General features: G+C 42.6%; 1 protein-coding gene across 1 annotated transcript in view; it reads left to right on the top strand.

Annotated features, from left to right (window-relative positions):
- Nucleotides 1-17,270, top strand: part of ELOVL2 (ELOVL fatty acid elongase 2) — a 103,264-nt gene extending 85,994 nt beyond the window's left edge. The window contains exons 6-8 of the mRNA XM_032786925.2: nucleotides 2,499-2,623; nucleotides 6,813-6,947; nucleotides 14,500-17,270. Coding sequence (XP_032642816.1) covers nucleotides 2,499-2,623; nucleotides 6,813-6,947; nucleotides 14,500-14,628 — 389 coding nt within the window. The 3' untranslated portion in view covers nucleotides 14,629-17,270. The remainder of the gene's footprint in view (nucleotides 1-2,498; nucleotides 2,624-6,812; nucleotides 6,948-14,499) is intronic.
- The last annotated feature ends 5,008 nt before the right edge of the window (nucleotides 17,271-22,278 follow it).

Raw genomic sequence — 22,278 nt, 5'->3', positions numbered from 1 at the left:
CCTCCACCTCCACAAGAGGCATAAGCTATGGTGGTAGGAAAGCATCTGCCGCCAACAGAGCATGGCATGGACAGGGCTTAGGTCACTGTAACTTGCGTTGCTCAGGGGATGGCTTTTTCACATCTCTAAGTGACGTAAGTTACATCCCCTTAAGTGGTAGTATAGACAAGCCCTTGGTCTGTAAATAGGTCTCTACTGTGAGGTAGACAACACACAATACCTCCCTGTCTGATCACGAGTGTGTCTGTTACCACCTCCCTGAAAGGAACACATCCAATGCATGTCACCTCTTGGAGACCTGCCTTAACTCCAAGACCTTAAGAACACAGTTTTCAGTATAGAGACATAAGTCCTTAAATATTACCCCTACATGCATTTTGCAGTGATTACATCAACCAGTGGGCTACTGGTTCACAGTGAAAATCTTATGTCACCCTTTAGTAAATTATTATGCACATACATGACCAAGGGAATTCCTTTAAAACCCTATGCACCCTCGGCACCGAGAGGGCCCTGTGTCATAAAAATCAGACCCATTTGTTCTCTGACCAAATGTTAACATTCTGTAGCTGCTGAACATTCTACTAACAGAGTGAACACATGTAACTTAGCAATATTGCTACTTCCTGCTCAACTATCCAGGCAAAAAGGTGTAGGATAATTTATCCACATCATGCAAATGCTAGAATTAATATTCAGTTACTGCAATTGATTGTAATGGCAAAAATATTGTTTAGAGCCAAATTCTGCAGTCCTTAAGCAAGCAAAACATTCATTGAAGTCAGTGAAAGGTTATCCTCAATTAAGGCCACAGAATTTGCCCCGAGTACACGAATTGTACTCAGATACAAAGAGTAAAGCTGTCACTGCTGTGTTCAGTAATAGGAGTCCTGCATGTTCTTTTACCTCCCTTGGCACAAGGCTGCTGTTTATGGCAACATAATCTAAACTAGCTGAGTGTTTAGAGCTTAGAATGACAAGACAGACAGACAAAGGATTTTTAGAACAAAGTGAAGGGATGGCCTGCCATCTAGAAAATAAAAAGGAAGAAGCCAGAAAGGAAACCACAGAGTAAGATATACAGCCTCTGACATAAAAGGAAAAGGAACGGGTGTATGAGGCACTTCTCAGGGCACCCAGGGCCAAGTATCATCTTGTTCCCACTCACCTCCCGCAAGAGGGAGACTTGCTTGTGCCAGCTAGGCATTAGCTCTCCAACACAACCAGCCTCTCAGCCACTCTAGCACTCTCCTCTGTACCAGCCCTGCAAGATAACAGTAGATGTATCCCAGCCTCTGAGTTCGTTCCAAAGTGTCCACCTGTGGTAACCAGCCCCTGATCACTGGATACCCCCAGAAATCCCAGAGCCTCCATTCCCAAAGGAGCAGTGCACCCCAATTTACCTTAGATCACTGCTTCCGTACCAAGAACGGCACTTGAGTTCAGTTACAGTAAAACAAAAGGAAACTGGTTTAAGAAAGGATAGAGGTTCAGTCAGAAGCAAGCGTAAGCCATGGAAACAGTTACACACATCACAAAACGCAAACTAGGGCCTACATTTATTAATAGTCACCTTTACTATGTAATGGAGTCGATTCTCACCCCGAAGTTCAGTCTTTTGCAATGCTTGCTAGCTCCAGAGAGCCAGGACCCAATCTCTTATGAAGCACCCCTACTCATCAAGGTACCTCCTCAGTGAGTGGATCCAGCATATCTTTCTCCAGCTTGTGATATACTCAGTTTTTATTCACAAACAGGGTGATCCCCAGGCTGTCACATTGTTCCTTTTCACTGCCAAGTGGTTTCAGTGTTTATAGTTTGTCTTTGATGGTTTTCCATTGACTTTTCTGGGTTGATGCAATGATGGACAATGAAGCAATGTATTACATAATTGACTAGCCTGGGAAGGGTGACAACTCAGTGATGGCCAGTTGAAGCAGGAGAGAGACACTCTCTTTGTATACCACTTCTACTCTAAGACCATAAGGGTATAATTTTCAGAATAGTTACATTGTTCCTTAACTATTCCCTGTACACACAGCCTGGAATGGATTATGGGTATCGATAAATTACAAGCTTTCAGTAGAGATAGCACATGCTAGCTTTCCTGGATAACTACAGCGAAAGCAGTGTGCGCACCCTGCCTGAGACAGGAGTTGCTTGCAAAGAAGAGTGAACCCTTTGCTAGCTGGTACCAGTCGAACTTGTGTCACAGTGTAGTAAGACTTTTTTGTGGTGAGGGGGTGGGGGAAGGGAAGGTCAGCAATCTCTAGTGTGGAATCCACTGCAAGTCCAAGAATATCCTGACCAGAAGTGAGAAAAAAAAAAGTAAAGAGGAATATTACTGGATGCAGTGGCAGAACGCTAGTGAGACCACTTGTAGATCAGTAAAAGTCCCTCCCTGTAAATTCTAAGAACATATTTCCTAGTAGAAAGTCCTTCACCCCACCCTCAGTGATACCACTGAATAAAATGTGTTCTTTGTTGGATTCTTACAGGTTTCTTTGGACCCACTTTGAATAGTTTTATCCATGTTCTCATGTACTCCTACTATGGATTTTCTGTCATTCCTTCCATGCGCAAGTATCTGTGGTGGAAGAAATACCTCACTCAGGCACAACTGGTACATTTATATTTCACTTTCTCTTTACTTTTAATAGATTTTTGTCAACGGAGGTGGCATAAAGCTGTAACCTTGAATATACATCTTTTGAAATGTGGGAGAAGACGGACCTCTGATTCAAATTCCTGTACCCAAATTCAACCCCAAAGTATTTGTTTCCAGATTGGATCCAAACGCAGAAATCTTGTGAAAAACCTCATAAGAGTTCAGTATGATCAAATTCAAATTGTGCTGCCAAATCCAAATTCAGCCTCAAACACTAGAATAAACTTAATATGAACAGGGCCTATGGAGTCCATTTTCATGAAGAATATGTTTATTCAATACTGTCTTAATTCATCTGAACTGAACTCACGGGGTGGAACAGGACTGAAATACTTAGCAAGTTATTTAAGCACGATGATAGAATACACAATTGCTGTGGCTTTTAAAGTGTGGTTCTTCTCTGAAAAATGAACTACATATAAAAGGCATTTTATTATACATTAGACTTAGTCCCACAGTTGATTCAGTTACAGCTGCTTACTTTACGGATGTGTTTTTTGCTTTTTACTCCTGTTAGAGGTGCTAAGTCAATACAGCTCTGGCTCACACAAGACCTCTAGAATTGTTAAACTAGGTTCTCCTGCAGAATCCTTGTTGTTGGTGATACATGAGCCAGTGAGAATCCAGCTTGACCTGTCTGTACTAACAGAAGTTAAACACACACACAGAAAAATGAACAAACATTCTTTTACTTGTGAAGTTTTCAAATACTGTCTGGCGTCACTGAGAAACAATCAATGTGCCCTCCTCCCTCCGTGCCATTTTTAGGGAGTAAATGTTCAGAGCAGAACTATTCTTTAAGTAAAGCCTGTTCACAAATGCAAAAAGGCAGACATTAACTTGACTTAAAGATACCAAACCTTATTTTTAAGGCTAAGAATGTGAAATGGACTTTTGCACCTACCTTAACAGGCATTTTCATTCCAGATTTTTTTTGTTGTTGTCAGTATTGTTTTTAACATAGCACATTGATTCTACTTATGGTTTAATTCTAATTTTAATTGTTTTAACCTTGTAGGATTACTGTCAGAGACAAGCTTTTTAAAAGTGGACTATCTTGTCAGCATAAAAGAAAGATTTGCACAGTTCTTGGCTACCAATCTTCTTTCATTTAAAAGAAGTCTGGCCTTTATTCTGTATTTGTTTTAGGGTAAAAATCTTAGGATACATTTGCAAGTAAATAGAATGGGCCTGATTCTTGCTATCAATACAAGTTCACTGTGTGCAGTACTTTCCAGGATTGAGCCAGTTAAGATTCAGATGTAGCAATAGTACCATGCAGTATACTTTGACAGTGTCACGTTGGGGGATACAATTCAGACCAGTGTGGAGCTGTGTCACCACCTGCCTTGTAAACCTGGGTGCCTGAAATGCCCTACTGTTGTGCCTCACAAACTGGATGCCAACAACCAGCATACAAGCATGCAGGTCACATCCTAAATGTCTATGTGCCATACATCCCTGGATCAGCAACTTTGACTTTCACAGCCAGCCTACAGCACAACAGTCTCACCATGGCTTCCCCCAGCCTTGGTTACTACTACCAAACTGACCCCAACACACTCCCAGTCCTGAAATTTTCCCAAAACCATGTAACCTTTAGTGTCTGGCCCTCTCAAAGAAATGAGGTTAGTTGATCCTTTAAAAGAGAGAGATAAAAGCACCATTGCAGATTATTAATTTAACTGGGGTACATAACCCTTCCCTTCAAACAAATCACTGAGTTGATTTATAGTAAAAATAAAACAGATTTAGTAATAATGGGACAGATTAAATGATGTCAAATAAAAGGAATAAAGTTATAAATGATTGCAAGCAAATAATAGTGAAAACATGCATCTAAATTTCTGAAACTCAATTTAGTCAGGTACAGACTTGGTTCAAGATGGTTGATCTCATCAAATCTTCCTTCTTCCCAGCCATAGCTGACTTTTCCTCAGTCAGGACTTTCCACAGAAGTACAAGATGTTGTCTTCCTAGGTGAAAGATCTTTGTCTAAGCAGCTCTCTCACCTATATTCAGTTCCCAGAAACTTCACCACCCTGTTGGTCAAAGGACCCATTTTTCTCAGCTTGTAAGACAGCTTGTGTCTGTCTAGTGATGGATGCCAAAGACGGTTGGTCTTTGCTTATATCTTCCAAAGTTCAACTGCCTTGTTTCAAGAGGCAGGATGACCTCATGCTGTTTTTCCTATACTTGGGAGGACGGAAGTGGAGTTTCCATTGTTTTGATTCCATCATGCTTAAATTTATATAGGAGATAGGTGGGAACAGCACAGCTATTTACCTGTCTGGCGGAGATCTGTTTCTCCCTTTGATTGGACAGGCTGTAAAGTCCAATATCAATGAGTATCCATAATTCCTTATAAAAAAATTATATATAAAAAAATAAAACCCCAGTCTGTCATAGGCTTTCATAAAACAGCTTATTCAATGAACTTTGTATACATTACTGCATTATAAATCAATTGATTCAATGGCTTGTCACTTGAAGTTCAACCCCCCTGTCCGTATAGCCCAGATAAAGTTTCTCTTTCTTTCCAGAAGCTGTCTTCTCCCGTGATTGTTAGCTTGATAACTTTGTTTACCTAATATGTGAATAGACCTTCACTGTCTCTGCCTGTTGACCAAGCATTCCTTTGTATAGGACAGACCTATTTACCACCTTTCCTTGACAGACCCGGCTTAAACACATTTTAGTCATCATTTCAGCATAAAGCCATAACACTGAATATACACCACATACATACATTATTCAAGAATATTAATGATCAGTGAGATATTAGATTTCAAATGATACATTACATGCCTTTTAAAGAAATATCATGACACCGGTGCGTGAGGTGATTCTAGGAGAAACTCCATAGATCATAAAAAACCCTCCCATTATTTATGCCCTTCTTCATAGAAAATGGACACTACTAAATCATGGTAAATGCACCACTGATTAAAAAGTCATAAAAGCTATCAATTCTGTAAGATGTTAAAATGATATACTTTTCAGATAATTTTAAAGCTCTATAGGAAAGTTATGACTTTTTTTTTTTTTTTTAAAGTTGTGCATCAGCTACTTATGTGCACCAAAGTCTCTTCAAAACAGGAAATGTAGCCCTGGTACAATAAGAAAATGCAAAAATCACATAAAGAAACAAGAGCACAAGACAAACTCTCTGATTTAGAAAAATCTGCTTTAGTCTGGATACAGTACGCAAAGCCATGTGCCCTTTGTAGTCAGCATTAATACATCAAGAATTGTGTTGTTTCAAAAAACATATCATGCTGCACTCCTTACTGGTAGTAGAATGTTCTCTACATATTTGCATTTTAAAAGAAGACTTCTTTATTCTTATTTTGGGAACAGACACCAGCAAAAAGCTCTAAAACGGTCTTGTGAAAATGTGTATTCTTTGAATCAGGACTGCATCTTAGGTCTTTTGTTTTCCTGCACACTTAAAACAGAATAATGCCTCATTCTAAATAAAACTACATACAGTACATTGGTTCCATAGAGTACCGCATAATTCATTTGGTTGGATAGGGTCATATGATCCAGTTAATTAGGCCATGTTTGGTAATCCAAAATAAAGGTCTTTTGCAGCTCCCTCCCCATCTCATTTCTCCTTTATTTGCTGTCTTCTTACACCTACCAACACAACCAACACCTACCTGACCCAGACTTCTAGTTTCTCCTTTAAAATGGATGTTCCATTTTCAGCTCAGTCTTTTGAAATGACTTCTTCAGGTCTCAGGTATTCATCAGGTTTCTCTCAGGTTCTGCTTTAAAGATGATGCTGTAGGTGGGGTACAGTGTTCTAGGGGACATCCCAGCCCCATTAAAAGAGCATAGCTACCAGTTTGCCAGCCAGTCCTAGAAGAAAACTTGTGTTTTCAAAAGTATCTATAAAATGGCCAGCGCTTAATTCTTTAGGCCTTATATGGAAATAATTCTGATAGGCTTAGAACAATGTCCCCAACATAATGATCACAAACTACAAAAAAAATTATAATATGGAGATTGCATAGGAAATACCTGATTAAATGATCACCATCCTCTTTCCTGAAAATGCTCAAATAGTAACTAACAAAACAAACAAACAAACAACCCTCATCTAAATGTATATAAATAAAATGTCTCTCTTTTACAGATTCAGTTTCTGCTCACCATTATCCACACTCTTAGTGCTGCTGTGAAGCCATGTGGATTTCCATTTGGTTGCCTCATGTTCCAGTTTTCATACATGGCCACACTGGTTATTCTGTTTATAAACTTTTATATTAAGGTAAGCTGGGGAAAGTAAAACTCCTACACTGAGGTCTGATTTCAGGTTATATTTATTCATCAAGCTCCTGATTTGCTGATGAGTGCAACTCTCTGTGAATTTATACCACCATGCACTGTGCTACCAGAAATCAGAAATCTAGAATGTTTTGCCAAATGGACTGATCCATGACATAAGAAACCTTAATACAATCAAATTGTTAGCATTTTATTAAAAGAAAATACCAGATTTCTTTTTTTTGTTTTTGGTGGGTATTTATGTTTGTTGTTTTTTGTTTGGTTGGTTTTTTGCTATTATAGCAGTTGAGGAATATGGATAAACTACGTGAAAAAAAAACATACCTTCAAAAATTAAGTGATCCTGATTTTAGGGAGATGCTATTTCCTTTCTCATTAAGTGCCCAATTCTACAGTGTTCTGAGCACTTTCTGCAAGCTGCTTTCTGCCCTCAACTGCCAATAAAAATAAAGGAAATACAGTGACAGATAAGTGTTAACTTTTGAGCATTAAAGGCCTGACTGAAGTCAATAGAAGGACTTTAGTTCCTTCTGGCCTGAATTCACTGATGCTAGAAGGATCAGGTTAGAAGGAACTTATCCTTCCAGCCTTCCTTATGCAATTAGGCCCATTGACTCCATCAGAACTACTAACAAAGGTTTATTCTCATGAGTGAAGGCAGGATTAATCAAGCCAAAAATACAGATGCAATAGACAATATGAAATATCATAGTATGCAGTTCTAAGAGTAATGAATAATTGTCATGGATACTCTTTTCTTTTTTTTTTTTTTTTTTTAAAAAAAAACACTTTATATTTAAAAAAAGAAGTCATAAAAATGAAAAAAGTCACCACTCCACCTCAGATAAAGAAAAATCAAGTACATGCAAATAAGCAATAGGACATATTTAGAATAGATGTAGAAAATATGGAGGAATATCCAAAACCCTATACAACTTTATTGATGGAGAACAGAAGATAATTCTCATGAAAAACAGTGGCATTAAATGGAAAATTCTGTATAATAAACTGCAAAATACATTTTAAAACAAAATTATAGCCATTCCTAACTGGACAATTTTTATCAGTTAATCATAAAGTGTCAGATTTACCTTGATAAATTGTTTAAGTATCTATCAAGAAATCTGACCCCATTTAAAATCAATGGCAAAACTTTGATTGGACTTCAGTGGGGCCAGAATTTAACCCCTGCATTTGTTTTTGTTTGTGGTTTTTTTTTTAAACTATTAACACAACTTTTAACAGATCTTTGGGATTTAAACCAGACCTTCTTTCAATGGATTCTATCCAACTAGGTTAAATGCAGGAGGCCAAATTATGTTCTCAATTCCACTAATCATCATTTTAAATTCAGAGCAATCCCACTGAAGTTGGGAGGGGGGGTACTCTGTATTTGCAACCATGCAGCAGACCAGAGTTTGGGCAAAAAGAGTTAGTTATGCTTAATATATCTTTAAAAAAATAATAATAACGCAGTCTCTGCAAAATGCAAATTCCAGTCTCAAAGACTGAATTTGGTGCGGTTTTAATACAATGAGCCTTTATCACTGGATAACCCTGTTGTAATGGCTGCAAATTGAGAAAAATTCAGGCTAAGTAAGTGATGTGTATATTAAAATGCCTTATCCTATACACATGGAAGAACTGGGCATCAGATGGGGCCAACAAGGAGCTATGTCTCAAATTACATCCTTGTAGCCAATTGATCAGATAAAAAAATTTGGACCAATAGCCTTTCATGCAGGATCATAGTTTAATTCAACTCCCTAGTAGGTCACACATCCAACAGTTACCAGGTCTCAGATCCTATCCATACAATTTAAACAGTGTTCAATGTGTACTGAACAGGTTTTGAGGCATTAGTTTCATTTTACTTTTATTTTTAAATGCTTGCTTGGAAATAGCCTAATGCAGAAGTAAATTGAAATACATTTATTTTTTCCCCATCCTTACATTTTCTCCATATAATTTTTAAATGTTGATATGCTGATTCAGGGTACAAAACTCCAAGAAAGAGTAGAATTTTGATATCGTTTTACACGTTTCTCCAGTCCAAACACAAATGCGCAGGAGTATCTGTTTTTGGAAGTTCTACATTTAGGCCTTGTCTACACTGGCAAGTTTCTTTACAATAAAGCAGCTTTCTGCTGTGTAACTCCTGAGGTGTACACACGGCCAGGCCACTTAGTTCACAGAAACTGCGCAGTTGTAGCACTGTAAATAAATAAATTAAAAAAAAATACCCACTCCAGCGAGAGGCATACAGGTTGCTGCGCCGGAGCTACAGCACCACAGTGCCAGTGTAGACACCCTGGTTTATTACAGCACTGCAGTTAGCCTCTGGGAGGTGTCCCACAATGCCTGTTCTCACCTCTCTGGTCATCGATTTGAACTCTACTGCCCTGCCCTCAGGTGGGAATATTGAAAGTCCCCTTCCTGTTTGCTCGGTGATGCGTGCAGTGGTCTCAGCACATCTTTCTAGGTGACCATGCCTGCTTCATGCACCTGGCGATCCCCTGCTTGGAGCAATGCTGAGCTGCTGGACTTCATTGGCATTTGGGAAGAGGAGGCTGTCCAGTCCCAGCTGCACTCCAGCCGTAGGAATTATGATACCTACAGACAGATTTTACGATGCATGACAGAAAGGGGCCATGACTGGGACACACTGCAGTGCAGGGTCAAAGCGAAGGAGCTGCAAAACGTCTTCCACAAGGTGCGGGAAGCAAACGGCCATTCTGGTGCTGTGCCCACAAGCTACCAGTTCTACAAAGATCTAAATGCAATACTCGGTGGCAACCCCAACTCCACTGCGAAGACCACTCTGGATTCTTTGGTAACTCGTGTGACAGTCAATAGTGGACCGAGTCAGGAAGAGGAAATCTTGGAGGAAGAGGGGGACCCAGAGGCAGAGGATGACTTGGAGGCCAGAGATACATGCAGCCAGGAGCCCTTCTCTACCCCAGAGGAGGCTAGCCAGTCACAGTGGTCAGAACTTGGTGAAGCACAAAACAAGAGAGGAAGCCCCTGGTAAGTGGCTTTGATTTTGGGAATTGCTGAAGCGAGTTTTTGGGGCCAGGAGGGTTGCAGAAACCAGGCTTGTGTCTGTATGATGCACATACCACCACATACCTAGTCTGAGCAACAGAACAGGGTGTTGATTGACTCCCTCACTTCACAGAAATCTGCCTCAGATCTCCAGGAAACTCTCATGGAGCTACTGGGCAATCTGCTGCTGCAGGGTCTTTGGCAGGGCTTCTTTGGTTCTTGCTTTATTAAGTGTAACTTTCCCACGCCACTCTGCCATCAGCCTGGGGGACCATTGCTGCACATAGGCGAGCCGCATAAAGGTCAAGGTGGAAGCCACAGTCTTGGAGAAGACCCTCCCTTGATTCCCTGCTCACCCTCAGCAGCGAGATATCTTCCCACATTTTCCACAGACTGTATTAATTATGGGACAGTAATGATTATAAGGTCCCCCCTACAGTGCTGCCTGTCCCCAAGAGCTACATGCCCAGTGCACAGCAGGGTCCAGGAGGAGTGATTTCCCCGTCTCTGCGGTTCCTCATCATTTTGGGGGTCTTGTGGCTCATGTGCTTGCCTGGGGTCAGCCAGTTAGTGACAGGTATGTGAATAGTGGCTGCGTTTTAAATCACTGAATCAGTGGTCTGTGTGTTGCAAACAATACTTCTTCTGTAAAATGTTGCATTTTGGCTTCACAGAGATAACAAAGAGGGAGGCTGGGCTCCCAAGGTTATTGCCAGCTGAATGGCTGCGCAGAATTAGAAAGCAGCTACGAAAAACTAAAGAGGACTTTCTGCGTGATATTATGGTGCACTCTGTGGCTGAAAAACATGAATTGAAGGAGTGGCAGGACAGCGAGAAGAGGGACTGAAAGGAGAACATGGTGCACCAGAACGAGGCAGCTCTTAAAGGTTATGGAGCGCCAAGCAGACATGCTCCAGACGCTACTCACACTGCCAGCTGAGCAGTGCCATGCCCATCCTCCCTGCAGCTGCTGTCGCAAAACTTTCTCATGTGCCTTCCAGACACTGCCAACACACTCTTATCAGCCTCCTGGCTCCAGTCTGTACCCGCTGCATTCCACTCCTGCCCCATCACAGTCCAGCCCTGTGGACTCCCACTACTCACTGCACTCAACACCCATGCCTCTGCAGTTTAGCCCTGCTGAAGAACACTACTTGCCGCACTGTACTGCAAAGGACATGGTTGCATATGATACCTGGACATACACAAATCTTTAACTGTCCCAGGACCGCCCCCCCTCTGCATCCCCCACAGTGCTGAGGTGTTTTTTTGTTCGTCTCTCTCCTCCGGTTGTTGTTTTTTAATACAAATTGTTTAGCTTTGAAAGCAATCTTTATTCCATCAACTGAAAGCAAACAGAGCCCTGCAAAGCAACAGGCAATTTTCTTAAGCCTTCATAGTGCATCATCTGCACCAATCACAATCACCTCCTAGCATTACAAGCACTACACTCCTAAGCATAGCAACAAATATTAATGGATTTCAGCTTCAAAATTGCTTCCTCAAGGCATCCCTGATCCTTATGGCCCCCTGCTGCGCCCCTCCAATAGCCCTGGTCTCTGGCTGTTCAAATTCAGCCTCCAGGGACTGAGCCTCAGTGGTCCAACCCTGAGTGAAGCTTTCACCCTTCCCTTCACAAATATTATGGAGCAGCTATAAGCATAGGAATATTGTCATCGGCCAGGTCCATTTAAAGACAGCACCAGTGGGCCTTTAAGTGGCCAAAAGCACACTCAGTCATTCTGCACTTGCTCAACCTTTTGAACCTCTCCTTGCTGCTTTCAAGGTGCCCCGTGTGATCCTTCATAAGCCACGGCGTTAAGGGCAGGCGGGGTCTCCCAGGATCAAAATGGACATTTCCACTTCCCCTATGGTGATCTTCTGGTCTGGGAAGAAAGTCCCTGCTTGCAACTTCTTGAACGGGCCAATGTTCCGAAAGCTGCACGTGTCATGCATCTTTCTGGGCCAGCCTGTGTTAATGTCCCTGAAAAACCCACAGTGATCCACAAGTGCCTGGAGAACCATTGAGGAATACTCCCTTTTGATTTATGTACTACGTGACCTGGTGCCAAAATGGAACATGTGTACCATCTATCGCCCCTCTGCTGTTATGAAAGCCCATTTGTGCAAAGCCATCCACAATATCACGCACGTTGCCCAGAGTCACGATCTTTCAGAGAAGGATGCAATTAATGGTCCTGCACACTTCCGTCAACATAAGTCCAAAGGTTGACTTTCCTACTCCGAACTGGCTAGCAACCGATTGGTAGCAGTCTAGAGTAGCCAGCTTCCACAGTGCAATTGCCACGCGCTTCTCCAATGACAGGGCAGACCTCATTCTCGTGTCTTTGCGCCACAAGGCTGGGGCGAGCTCGTCACACAGTCCCATGAATGTAGCTTTCCTCAGCCAAAAGTTCTGCAGCCACTGCTCGTCATCCCAGACGTGCATGACCATGTGATCCCACCACTCAGTGCTGGTTTCCTGAGTCCAAAAACGGCATTCCACTGTAGCCAGCACCTTCATGAATGCCACAAGCAATCTCATGTTGTAGCTACTATATGTGGCGAGATCAGTGTTGAACTCCGCTTGCCTTTGTAGTTTAAGGAATAACTCCACTGCCACTTGTGATGTGTTAAGGACAGCAAGCATCATACTGATCAACAGTGCAGGATCCATTCCTGCAGACTGAAGATGTAGAGCGTGCAGTACACAAAGCGTTGAAAGATGGCACCAAATGTGGACAGAAACACAGGGATTGCTGGGATGTGAAGCAATGCATCACTGGGCCTTGGGACAGGACCCAGGATGCCCCGCGACCCCCTGCACCTTCCCACAAATCTTAGCAGCAAAAGAGGAAGAGATGCTCTGTGGGATAGCTTCCCAGAGTGCACCACTCTGAATACTGATGCAAGTGCCACAAATGTGAACATGCTATTGCGCAGGCAGCTAGTAGTGTGAACACACAACAGAGGTTTCCCTTCAGGGCTCTCTGAGCAGCCCTGTAATTGCTGGCAATGTAACTGCCAGTTTAGATGTGCCTTACCTAATCTCTTCAGGTAAGTCAAAGACAACACAATAACCCCTGATCTTGTTGAAATCAGTATTTAGACTGATTATTAATAATATTAATTTTTATTAATTATTGAAAATAGATTAACTGCTGATCAGCACAGATGCCCACTTAAACTTGTCTGCATTTTCCTCAGTAGAATGCATGCCCATTAACATCTAGTTTCTCATTTACCAGTTGGGATGATAAACAGGCCCATTGAGAGACCACAAACTGTTTTATGTGAGTCAAAGAAATATGGGTCATACATCTACAAAACACTACTAGTTCTAAGTAAAGGACTCTGGCCAGAGGTTGGAGAGGCAGATGAAAGAAAAAGGAACCTCTATAAAGTTTTAATATTTTGGGGAGACTCACACAGAAAGAGCATTGTTAGAAAAAGTCAACAGGCATTGGTGCTTAGCTCTAAAAGTGAGCATCAAATTGAAGTGTCAGGTGCAATACATTTCTCAAGTTTGTAAATGAAAAATAATTTTAGAAATTACAGGCGACAGGAAAGTTAAAACGTACCATTTAAAAATATCAGCTCTACACTATGGGCTTTGGAGCCTGCTGAGGTCTTAAAACAAACAGGTTGAGGTTTGCCGAAATAAATCAGTTAGTCTTTAAGGTGCCACCAGACTCTTTGTTTTTGTGGATACAGATTAACACGGCTACCCCTCTGATACAGTACTTGTTAAAACAAATGTTTGCTTAAAATAAAGATTTAAAAAAAAAAATCAAAAAGGGAAGAAAATTAAAATGAGAGAGATATACATAAAGTACAATCAATGAAAGGCACAGTGATGTGTATAATACGCAGAACACGGTAGCTCAAGGGTTCTGGTCTAAGCAGCAGTGACCCATCATCCTGTTCTATTAGGATTCCTATCCTGCATCCATCATGGTGGTATCTTACACTATTTGGTGGCCTTTGTGAAATGTTTTACTTTTTCCCCTTCTAGGCTTTTATATGGTTCTTATCACTTCAGTATCTGAGCACCTTACAATAGCCTTGTGAGGTAGTCAAGTATCAGGACTGTGACTCAAAAGATCTGGCTCTGCCATAGACCTTGGACAGTCCCTTTGTGCCTCGATTCTTCATATGGAAAATGAGGATAAGAGCACTTCCTTGGCCCATGTTATTTCAGTCTTCGGGGCAGGGGCTCTTTTTTACACTGTGTGTCCATACAGTGCCTAGCACAATGGGTCCTTTGCCTCAGTCGAGATCTTTAGGTGTTACAGTAATACCAATAAAGACTCCCCATATTGTACATAACATAGCTCCCTTAGTTCAGCCTGTAATCGGATACATATTTGCCTCTAGAGAACAGCTGAGAGCTCAAGTCAAACTTTTACAATTAATTGTAAGATGTAGTGTGTGTGTGCGCCTCTACTAAATTAAACCAATTATTTACCTTGGGATTTTGCTCTTTATAGACATACCAGAAAAGGCCTTCAAGAACCGATATGAAGAAGGTCCCTCCTGTGACAGAAATCAGGAATGGTTTCCATAAAGACTACTTCACTGCAGCCAATGGGGTTCTAAACAATAAGAAAGCACAATAAGTACAGTAACTCAATACTACATTGTAGTATTTTTCCACTTTTTCTAAATAAAAAAGAGACTGAGTTACAAGACACGGTTTTAGTGTAAACTCGGACTCAGTTTGGTTACATTTATCAGGTCTTTGTACCAGACATTTATTAATGTATTGCTATTTAGATTTTAACAGTGTGTAGCTTTAAGTGCTTTGTCCAAGATCACCATCAAAATGAGAGAGGCCACGTGAGGCATCATCCCCTTCCCACATGCAAAAAGGTACATTCGTCAATCTCTAATGTTGACACAATGCCTTACAAAAACATTTCACTGGGAAACCCAAAGAGTGGTCACATTTTCATGGTAGCCTTCAAAAGGTAGGGTTTTATTCAGACTAAAAGGTTTTGGCACATGGAGGGCCTCCAGAATACCTGTGTCATAGTCTGCTGACTTAAGCTGAAAGGCAGCTGAGTGGTCAACCTGTTTTGACTAGTTTAATCAAGACCACTTATGGAAATCAACAGGATAGATAATTCATACCAGTGCCTGACTCCATTAGCACCCCTGTTCTGCCCCTTCACAGCCACTCTCAAAACACACTCCATCGTGTGTCAGTCCTGAGGACATCAAACCTCCCTCCACCATCATAGATATTTTCATTTCTGGAAAATAATGCAACTAATGGAACAATAATTAGTGCCATAGTCCCTGTGCCCCACGTTTACAATTTCAGCTTGCACAGAAATATGCACCACACATTTGCTTTATGCACATAGGGCCTAGTCCAAAAAAAACCCTCAAAGACGACAATGGGAGTCTATTGACTTCAGTGGGTTTTGGACCAGGCCTACAGTCTCTTTGGCCTTGTCTAGATTAGGGTTTAAAGGTGTGATGTTAGATGCAGTTACCTAACTCCATTTAATTAACTCCTCTGAGAAATCTAGTCAAGACAAAGGAGCTGTACTTTAGAGCGAGCTAGTTGGTCCAGTTAGAGCTAGGAGAAATTTGAGTAAATTCTTTGACCACTTGTCACAAAAGCATAGTTGACAGGAAATCCCATGATTTTTAATTTAATTTAAAAAAATAACCTAGTGAGGACAAGCCCTTAAAAGCCACAAAGAGTCTCAAATGCATGTGAAGGAAAATACTAATGCACAAACAGCCTGCATATGAATCAAATTCCAATGCTGTATGAAAGGACTCTGGAAAGTAAATTGAACTTAAGAGGAGTGAATCCCACAGAATCCAGGACACATCCTATAGGAATTGCCATATCAGAACTGATCAGTAGCCCACCGGTCCAGTCTCCAACAGTCACTAATGGAGAATGCACCCTATGAAGATGTAAAAAAGTAGCAGATTGTGCTACTGTATTCTGTAAAGAGGGACGGAGGAGATTTCCTATCTCTAGCTATTAAACTGGTTGTTCCTTGAAGTATGGAGATCATTGTCCCTTGTAATTTTATCTTTACAGATATTATTCTTAGTCAAATAAATGCTAAACTGCTATTAGTCAATTTTATTTTCTCTCACCAACCTATTCACCTTAGTAACACCCTGCAGCAGCGAGTTCCCTAGGTTAGCTGGACATTCCTTTTTTAAAAGTATTTCCCCATATTCATTGCATTTATTTAGTTTTGCATTTGCCCCTCTTATTCTTGTATTATTCCCGTATTCCTATCCCATCCTACCCTATTCCCGTATTATGAAACGGGGCAGAGCACATCTCCTCTAATTCTCTTTTTCAAACTAAAGTAGTTCTAGCTTCTTCAAACCCCTCTTATATGGAAACATTACCAACTCAAAAAAAAAAATCTATCTAGTAATTTTTTACTACCCTTTACTGGATAATGGACATCAATCCCAACCCAGCAGCTCCCACAAGTTCTGAAAGCTTTGTAGGATTGCTGTTGACTGGCCCTTCCTCTCATCTCTGATTGGCTTGTTGAGGTGAACACCTGAGAGAGCTGAGGTACTGAAGGGATGGGAGAACTTCCAAATCCCTGTCCTCAAATTCTCTTGGCAGGTCTGCCTGGAGACTCCACTCTTCTGGCTGAGCCCATGGCCCCAGAAGTATCACATGTAAAGAGACAGTCAACTGCCTTAGGGAATATCGTATGCAGGCAGACACCAGTTTAAGTGAGCAGAGATATGAGTAGAAGGAGCAGACACACTAGAGACTTGGGAGCAATAAGAAAAGGAGCAGATTGAGGTGATGGGTAATGTAGGAGAGGATGGACATATTTGATCAGTGGGAAGAATTGCAAGGCATGGGATGGGGTCATTTCACAGTTCAGTCTGAACGTGTGCCTGCAAGCTCATGGGCCTGTCTGAAGATAGTCAGATCAGGGCCGTCCTTAGGCATACGCAGAATATGCAGTGGCCAGCCCCCCACTCCATCCTGCCCCCATTCCACTTCTTCCCCCGAGCAATGCAGCCCACAGGATTAACAGGGGTACTGGAGCCAGCAGAAGTGGTCAGGCCCACCCCTGCACTCACCAGCAGCAGCGAGAAGCAGAGTGACCTGACCCCAGCCTGCTCTGCCCGCTACCAGCTGCGTTGCTGCACTTCCCGCCGCCATCGCTGCGGAGTGCGGGGGCAGGCTTGACCCCTTCCTCCAAGCCCCCTGACCCAAGTGATAGGGCTGAGAGCTGGGGAGGGGAGCATAGCGGAGTGGAGTGGGCTGGGGCCGGGTCGCTCTACTTCCTGCTGCCACCGGTGTATGCAGACCCGACTCCTGCTGCCGGTGCCAGACCCTCCACTAATTTCCCACGCCCAGGGGTGGCTCCAGGCCCCAGCGTGCCAAGTGCGTGCTTGGGGCGGCATGCCCCGGGGGGCGCTCTGCTGGTCGCAGGGAGGGCGGCAGGTGACTCCGGTGGACCTCCCGCATGGGGGTGGGGGTGCAGGTGCTTGGGCTGTGTCAGGCACCACCATAGATAGGGACAACCTTGAGTCAGATCCCTGATTTGGACCTCTTCTAATTATGACTCTGACTGCCTGAATACAACCATTATACTCAGGGCCAGCGCTTCCATTTAGGCGACCTAGGCAGTCACCTAGGGCGCCAGGATTTTGGGGGGGTGGCATTTTGCTACTCTTGGTGGCAATTCAGCGGTGGGGGGGGTCCTTCCATGCTCCAGGTCTTCATCGGCAATTCTGCAGCGGGTTCTTCACTCGCTCCGGGACCCACCCCCCTCCGCAGAATTGCTGCCAACGACCGGGGGTGTGGAAGGACCCCCCCCAGGGTGCCAAAAACCGTGGCGCCGCTCCTGATTATACTGAAGCAGAAGATTGAAATCCCCACTGCAGCACAGACAGTTCATTTAAGCAGCCTTGTTACTGTGCAATGTCTTAATAAATTAGATGACCAAAACTAGCTGCAGTAGTAGGGTGACCAGACAGCAAGTGTGAAAAATCAGGATGGGGGTGGTGGTGGTCAAATAGGGGCCTATATAAGAAAACAACCCAAAAATCAGGACTGTCCCTATAAAATTGGGACTTCTGGTCACCCTATGCAGTAGTCAAGTATTTACATAAATGGCACTGGAATATCTTCTAACTCCTGCTCATTGCATATCACAGCCACATTCTTGCTCCTCTTTGAGCTGATGTCTTCATTCTGTCCACAATGAAAGTCTCATCCTTCCCGGACATGTTAAAAAAACCCACAACAATCTAAATTCAGAATTAATCAGCATGGATGAATAGCTTAAGTTGGCACTTCAGAGAGACCTTGCTTGGCAGTTCTCTCTAACAAACATTGTAAAAATCCCAAGAAGTGAGCAACTAGTCAAACGGATTCAAATGGGAAGTTAGAGACAAGGTGGGTGAGGTAATATCTTCTATTGGTGGGGGAGAGGAGCTTTCAATCTACACAGAGCTCTTTTTCAGGTCACTGAAAGACATGGTTCCATCCATCTTGTCTCTCCAATATCCTGGGACCAACATGGCTACAACAACACTGCAAACATCACATGGGAAGTGTGAGCTCTTTAAATGTGGGTAAAACTTTGGAAGACCTCGTAGGTGTAGATTTTGTATGAGAAATGTCTCCAGCTGTGATGGGCACAGACAAAAGCAGGTCAACTGATTAGATGCGGGAGGAGGCAGCTGGTCAATGAATAGAAGTAAATTGAAATGATGGGTTATTAGACTTATGAACTAGTGCCTAGGCACCACTGGTCACCAAAACAGAGTTGACAGGAAGTCCTGTGATTTTTTATATAGTCAGAGTTGTCACTCTGCCTCCCAGACATCACCAGAAGTCATTTTAGCCTCATATCAAGAGCAAGATTCCAGAGTCAGAAGGCATAATTATTAATTGGGGTGTCAAGCAAGTTAATCTCAGACCCACAATATAGAGGTAGGGCAACGAAGAGGTTGTGTGGCCCAACATGGAATCCTGAGTTTAGTCTGAATAGAATCCATAACCTTTGGGTGCAGAGAGCATGAATATGTTCCTAAACATTCATTTGACTGGCAGTCTGGAAAACATCAGCATTCAATGGTTAAAGTTTTACCTGGGTTTGGTTTTCAGATTAATTTAAAGATTGTCTTTTGTTTTGTTGAAACCTAATTTTAAAAGGAAAAAAAATTGCCTTACTTGAAAAGGTTCAAAGGGCTGAAAAAAAAAAATAGAAATATATAAAAGCATCACCTTACCAATTCAAACCACCAGAAAGACTGGAATCAGGTATATTCTGAGTTATTTAGATGTATTTTAAACACCAAAATGCTGCAACTTTGAAAAACACAAAAAGGTGATGACTTTTTAAACTGATTTTCCTGTAACACTTAACATTGTAAATAAACAAAAATTTTACAAATCAGTCTTTTCTTTGTTATTTGAGGCATAAATAGCTGGGGGTCAGACTATCTGAGGCAATCTTTTCCTGGAACTTGGACAGAGAGAACTGTTTGATGGATATTCACCTGGGTGCAGATGGTCTGAGAAAAACCCTCAACAGCTTCAAGTACCCCCTGCCCTCGAGCAAGCTTCATTGAGCAAATGTTTTAGGGTAATTGCTTGTTATGCTTCCCCTTGATGTCAGTTTTTCAGAGGAAGCTACCATTATAATTGTGAATGGGTGGAGTTCCCAACCCCACCCTGAATCCTAATTCGTGTGCAGAGTGGGGTTGGGAACTCCACCCATTCACAATGGAACATGTCTCCAGGAGCGCAGTATGGGACACACAAATGTCACCACTTTGTATGAAAGTGACAATTGCAGCACTCATCTGATCAAACCTTGTCAGTCTCTAAACATCCTTCCTCCTCCCACCTCCCCATTATGGTCAATTCACATGCAGTTTTAAGTTCTCTGCCTCGGACCAGCTGAATATGAAGTCTGACAAGCCCAAAGAGACCCAAGACCCGTGTAATTTGGCAGCACATTCATCAACTCCATGGGAACAAAGGGAGGAGATCTCCTCCCGCATGCTCACTCCCAAACACACTACAGAGCAGCAACAGAGTTGTTTCTGGTCACTAACCTAGCCTAAAGCTTCTACAGCCTGCATCCCTCTCCGCTCCAGGGCTGCCCATAGGATTGAGGGGCCCTGGGGCAAAGCAATTTCGGGGACCCCTTCCATAAAAAAAAAGTTGCAATACTATATTCTTGTGGGGCCCAGGGCCTGGGGCAAATTGCCCCACTTAACCCTCCCCACCCCGGGCAGCCCTGCTCCACGCATGGAGGAACAACTCTACATCCAACAATGGGCTTCTTTGCTGGGAGCTCCCACGGTGTGCAGGAGGTGCCAACCACCTGCATGAGCTCTTACCATCCTGCCTTCCCTCTACAGCAGAACTGCAATGATCCCACTGTGTTTGAGGCCCTGCCCGCCTACAGAGGATTTGGGTCTAAGAAATTGTTTTTTCTTTTTTGTTGTCAGACTGAATGAGCCTCAGAGTAGACAAGTGTCCTGGTTAGACAAACAGCTGCTATAGCATGTGTCATGTATTGCAGTTAGGAATAAGTACTACAGCATGACAATCTTTCAACTCACTTCGTAATTCTTTTGTAATCTATGCCAATCATTTCCCCCTGCATTTTGTGTTACCTGCTATGATGCACATTGCCAAAAATTAGTGAAATTACTCCAATCCACTAACAAATATCAAACAAGCCAAGCAAACCTGGTGTACATTCACTTACATTTTTAATCTCTAGTGTAACTCTTTGCACACTTGAAAGGTCTTGGGAGAATTTACACAACAACAAAGATGTTGCTGGGCAAAAAAAAAAAAAAGCGGCCTCAAGTTTGGCTGGCTCAGCTTTTCTTCTAACCTCCCCGAGGAAAATGGCCAAAAGTGGACAAATGTATCCATCTGTAAGGTAACAAATTTTTTTTAAAAAAAGAAGTTACCCTCATCCACCACTACAGGACAACTGAACACAAACAATGTTTTCTATAACTCTGCTGAAGCTCCTTTAAAAGAACACTATCTCTGAAGGTGGAAATATGGTCTGATAATCATGAGTGAGGATATTTTAAGATATCCCCGTTGTATCTACTGTGAAATAAAATCAGCCACCACATCAAATATTTCTGTCACTGTCTCTTGACAAGCTGTCTTACCTACTAGAACCGTAGGAGGCTGAAAGTTATGGCTTGAAGGAGAATCCTCTAATACCAGAAACAGACATGAGGAAGATGGAACTGCAGGTTTAACTTGATCACTCCTGGCTTTTGGCATTTTAAGCATTTCTAGGTGTGTCTCTGACAAGACTAAATCGTCCTTTAAAGAGTGCAGCTTTCCAGCAAGATTTTAGTCAGAGGATGGTTTCTATAACTTTTGGGAATGGGTCGGTTTGCATTTTCTACCCTCAGATACAGTCCCAATCAAAAAAAGTCATTGGACCAAAAAGGGTGCAGTGTCATTAATAATAAGATAATTTAGTCCTCTTGCCTACGCAGTTCATTAACATCTCAGTTCCTTGTACTGTAGCGTAACTCTGCAGGCACTTTCTGTCTCACAGGAACTTTGAATTCCCCAAACACTCCCTGATTATAGGCCTTGTTCAGAGGACAAGTTTTTACAAATGCTTAGATAGTTTTTTTTTTTTAAATTGGTCCTTGCCTGTTGGGTGATCTTTTGATTCTCCATTGTTCCTCCTCTGCCCCAGGAATTCCCCCAGTAGGTGTTTGGTAAGAAAACCACATCAAATATAATCAACAACTTCAGATTCAAAATTAAAACAGAGGCAGACATGCAAGTCCTTCTACTATCTTTGATTGGCGTTTATAAACTTCTCCATAGGGGATTGTAACCATGAGACACACACCCCTGCGGCGCCTCCTGCTGGTTTCCTGGGTATTTGTGCTTTTTCCAGCTCCAGAGCGCCCTCTGCAATCCTGTGTCCTGCTTACCGCTGGCCCCCATGTCCCTCCTGGACCCTGGTGCCCTTTATCCAGGGGTTCTGCCCACTGCAGCAACCCCCAATCTGGGTTTCCCCACTCGGGGGAAGTCCCAACCCCCTATCCCCATCTCACCTCAGTATCAGGCTACTGCCAGTCACCATCTATCCTCCTTCCACTGGGGCAGACTGCAGTATCAGCCTACTCATCATAGGCAAGGGGGGTTTGGACCTGCCGCCTTGGCCTATCCCTAGGCTGCCCTCGGCAACCTCAGTACCCTTTTGGGGCTTTAACAAGGCCTGCAGCCTGGGTAGTTT

This window comes from Chelonoidis abingdonii, chromosome 2 (assembly GCF_003597395.2).
Source record: "Chelonoidis abingdonii isolate Lonesome George chromosome 2, CheloAbing_2.0, whole genome shotgun sequence".
NCBI lineage: Eukaryota > Metazoa > Chordata > Testudines > Testudinidae > Chelonoidis > Chelonoidis abingdonii.
Note: the sequence above shows the minus strand (reverse complement) of the source record. Positions and strands in the feature narration are given on the sequence as shown.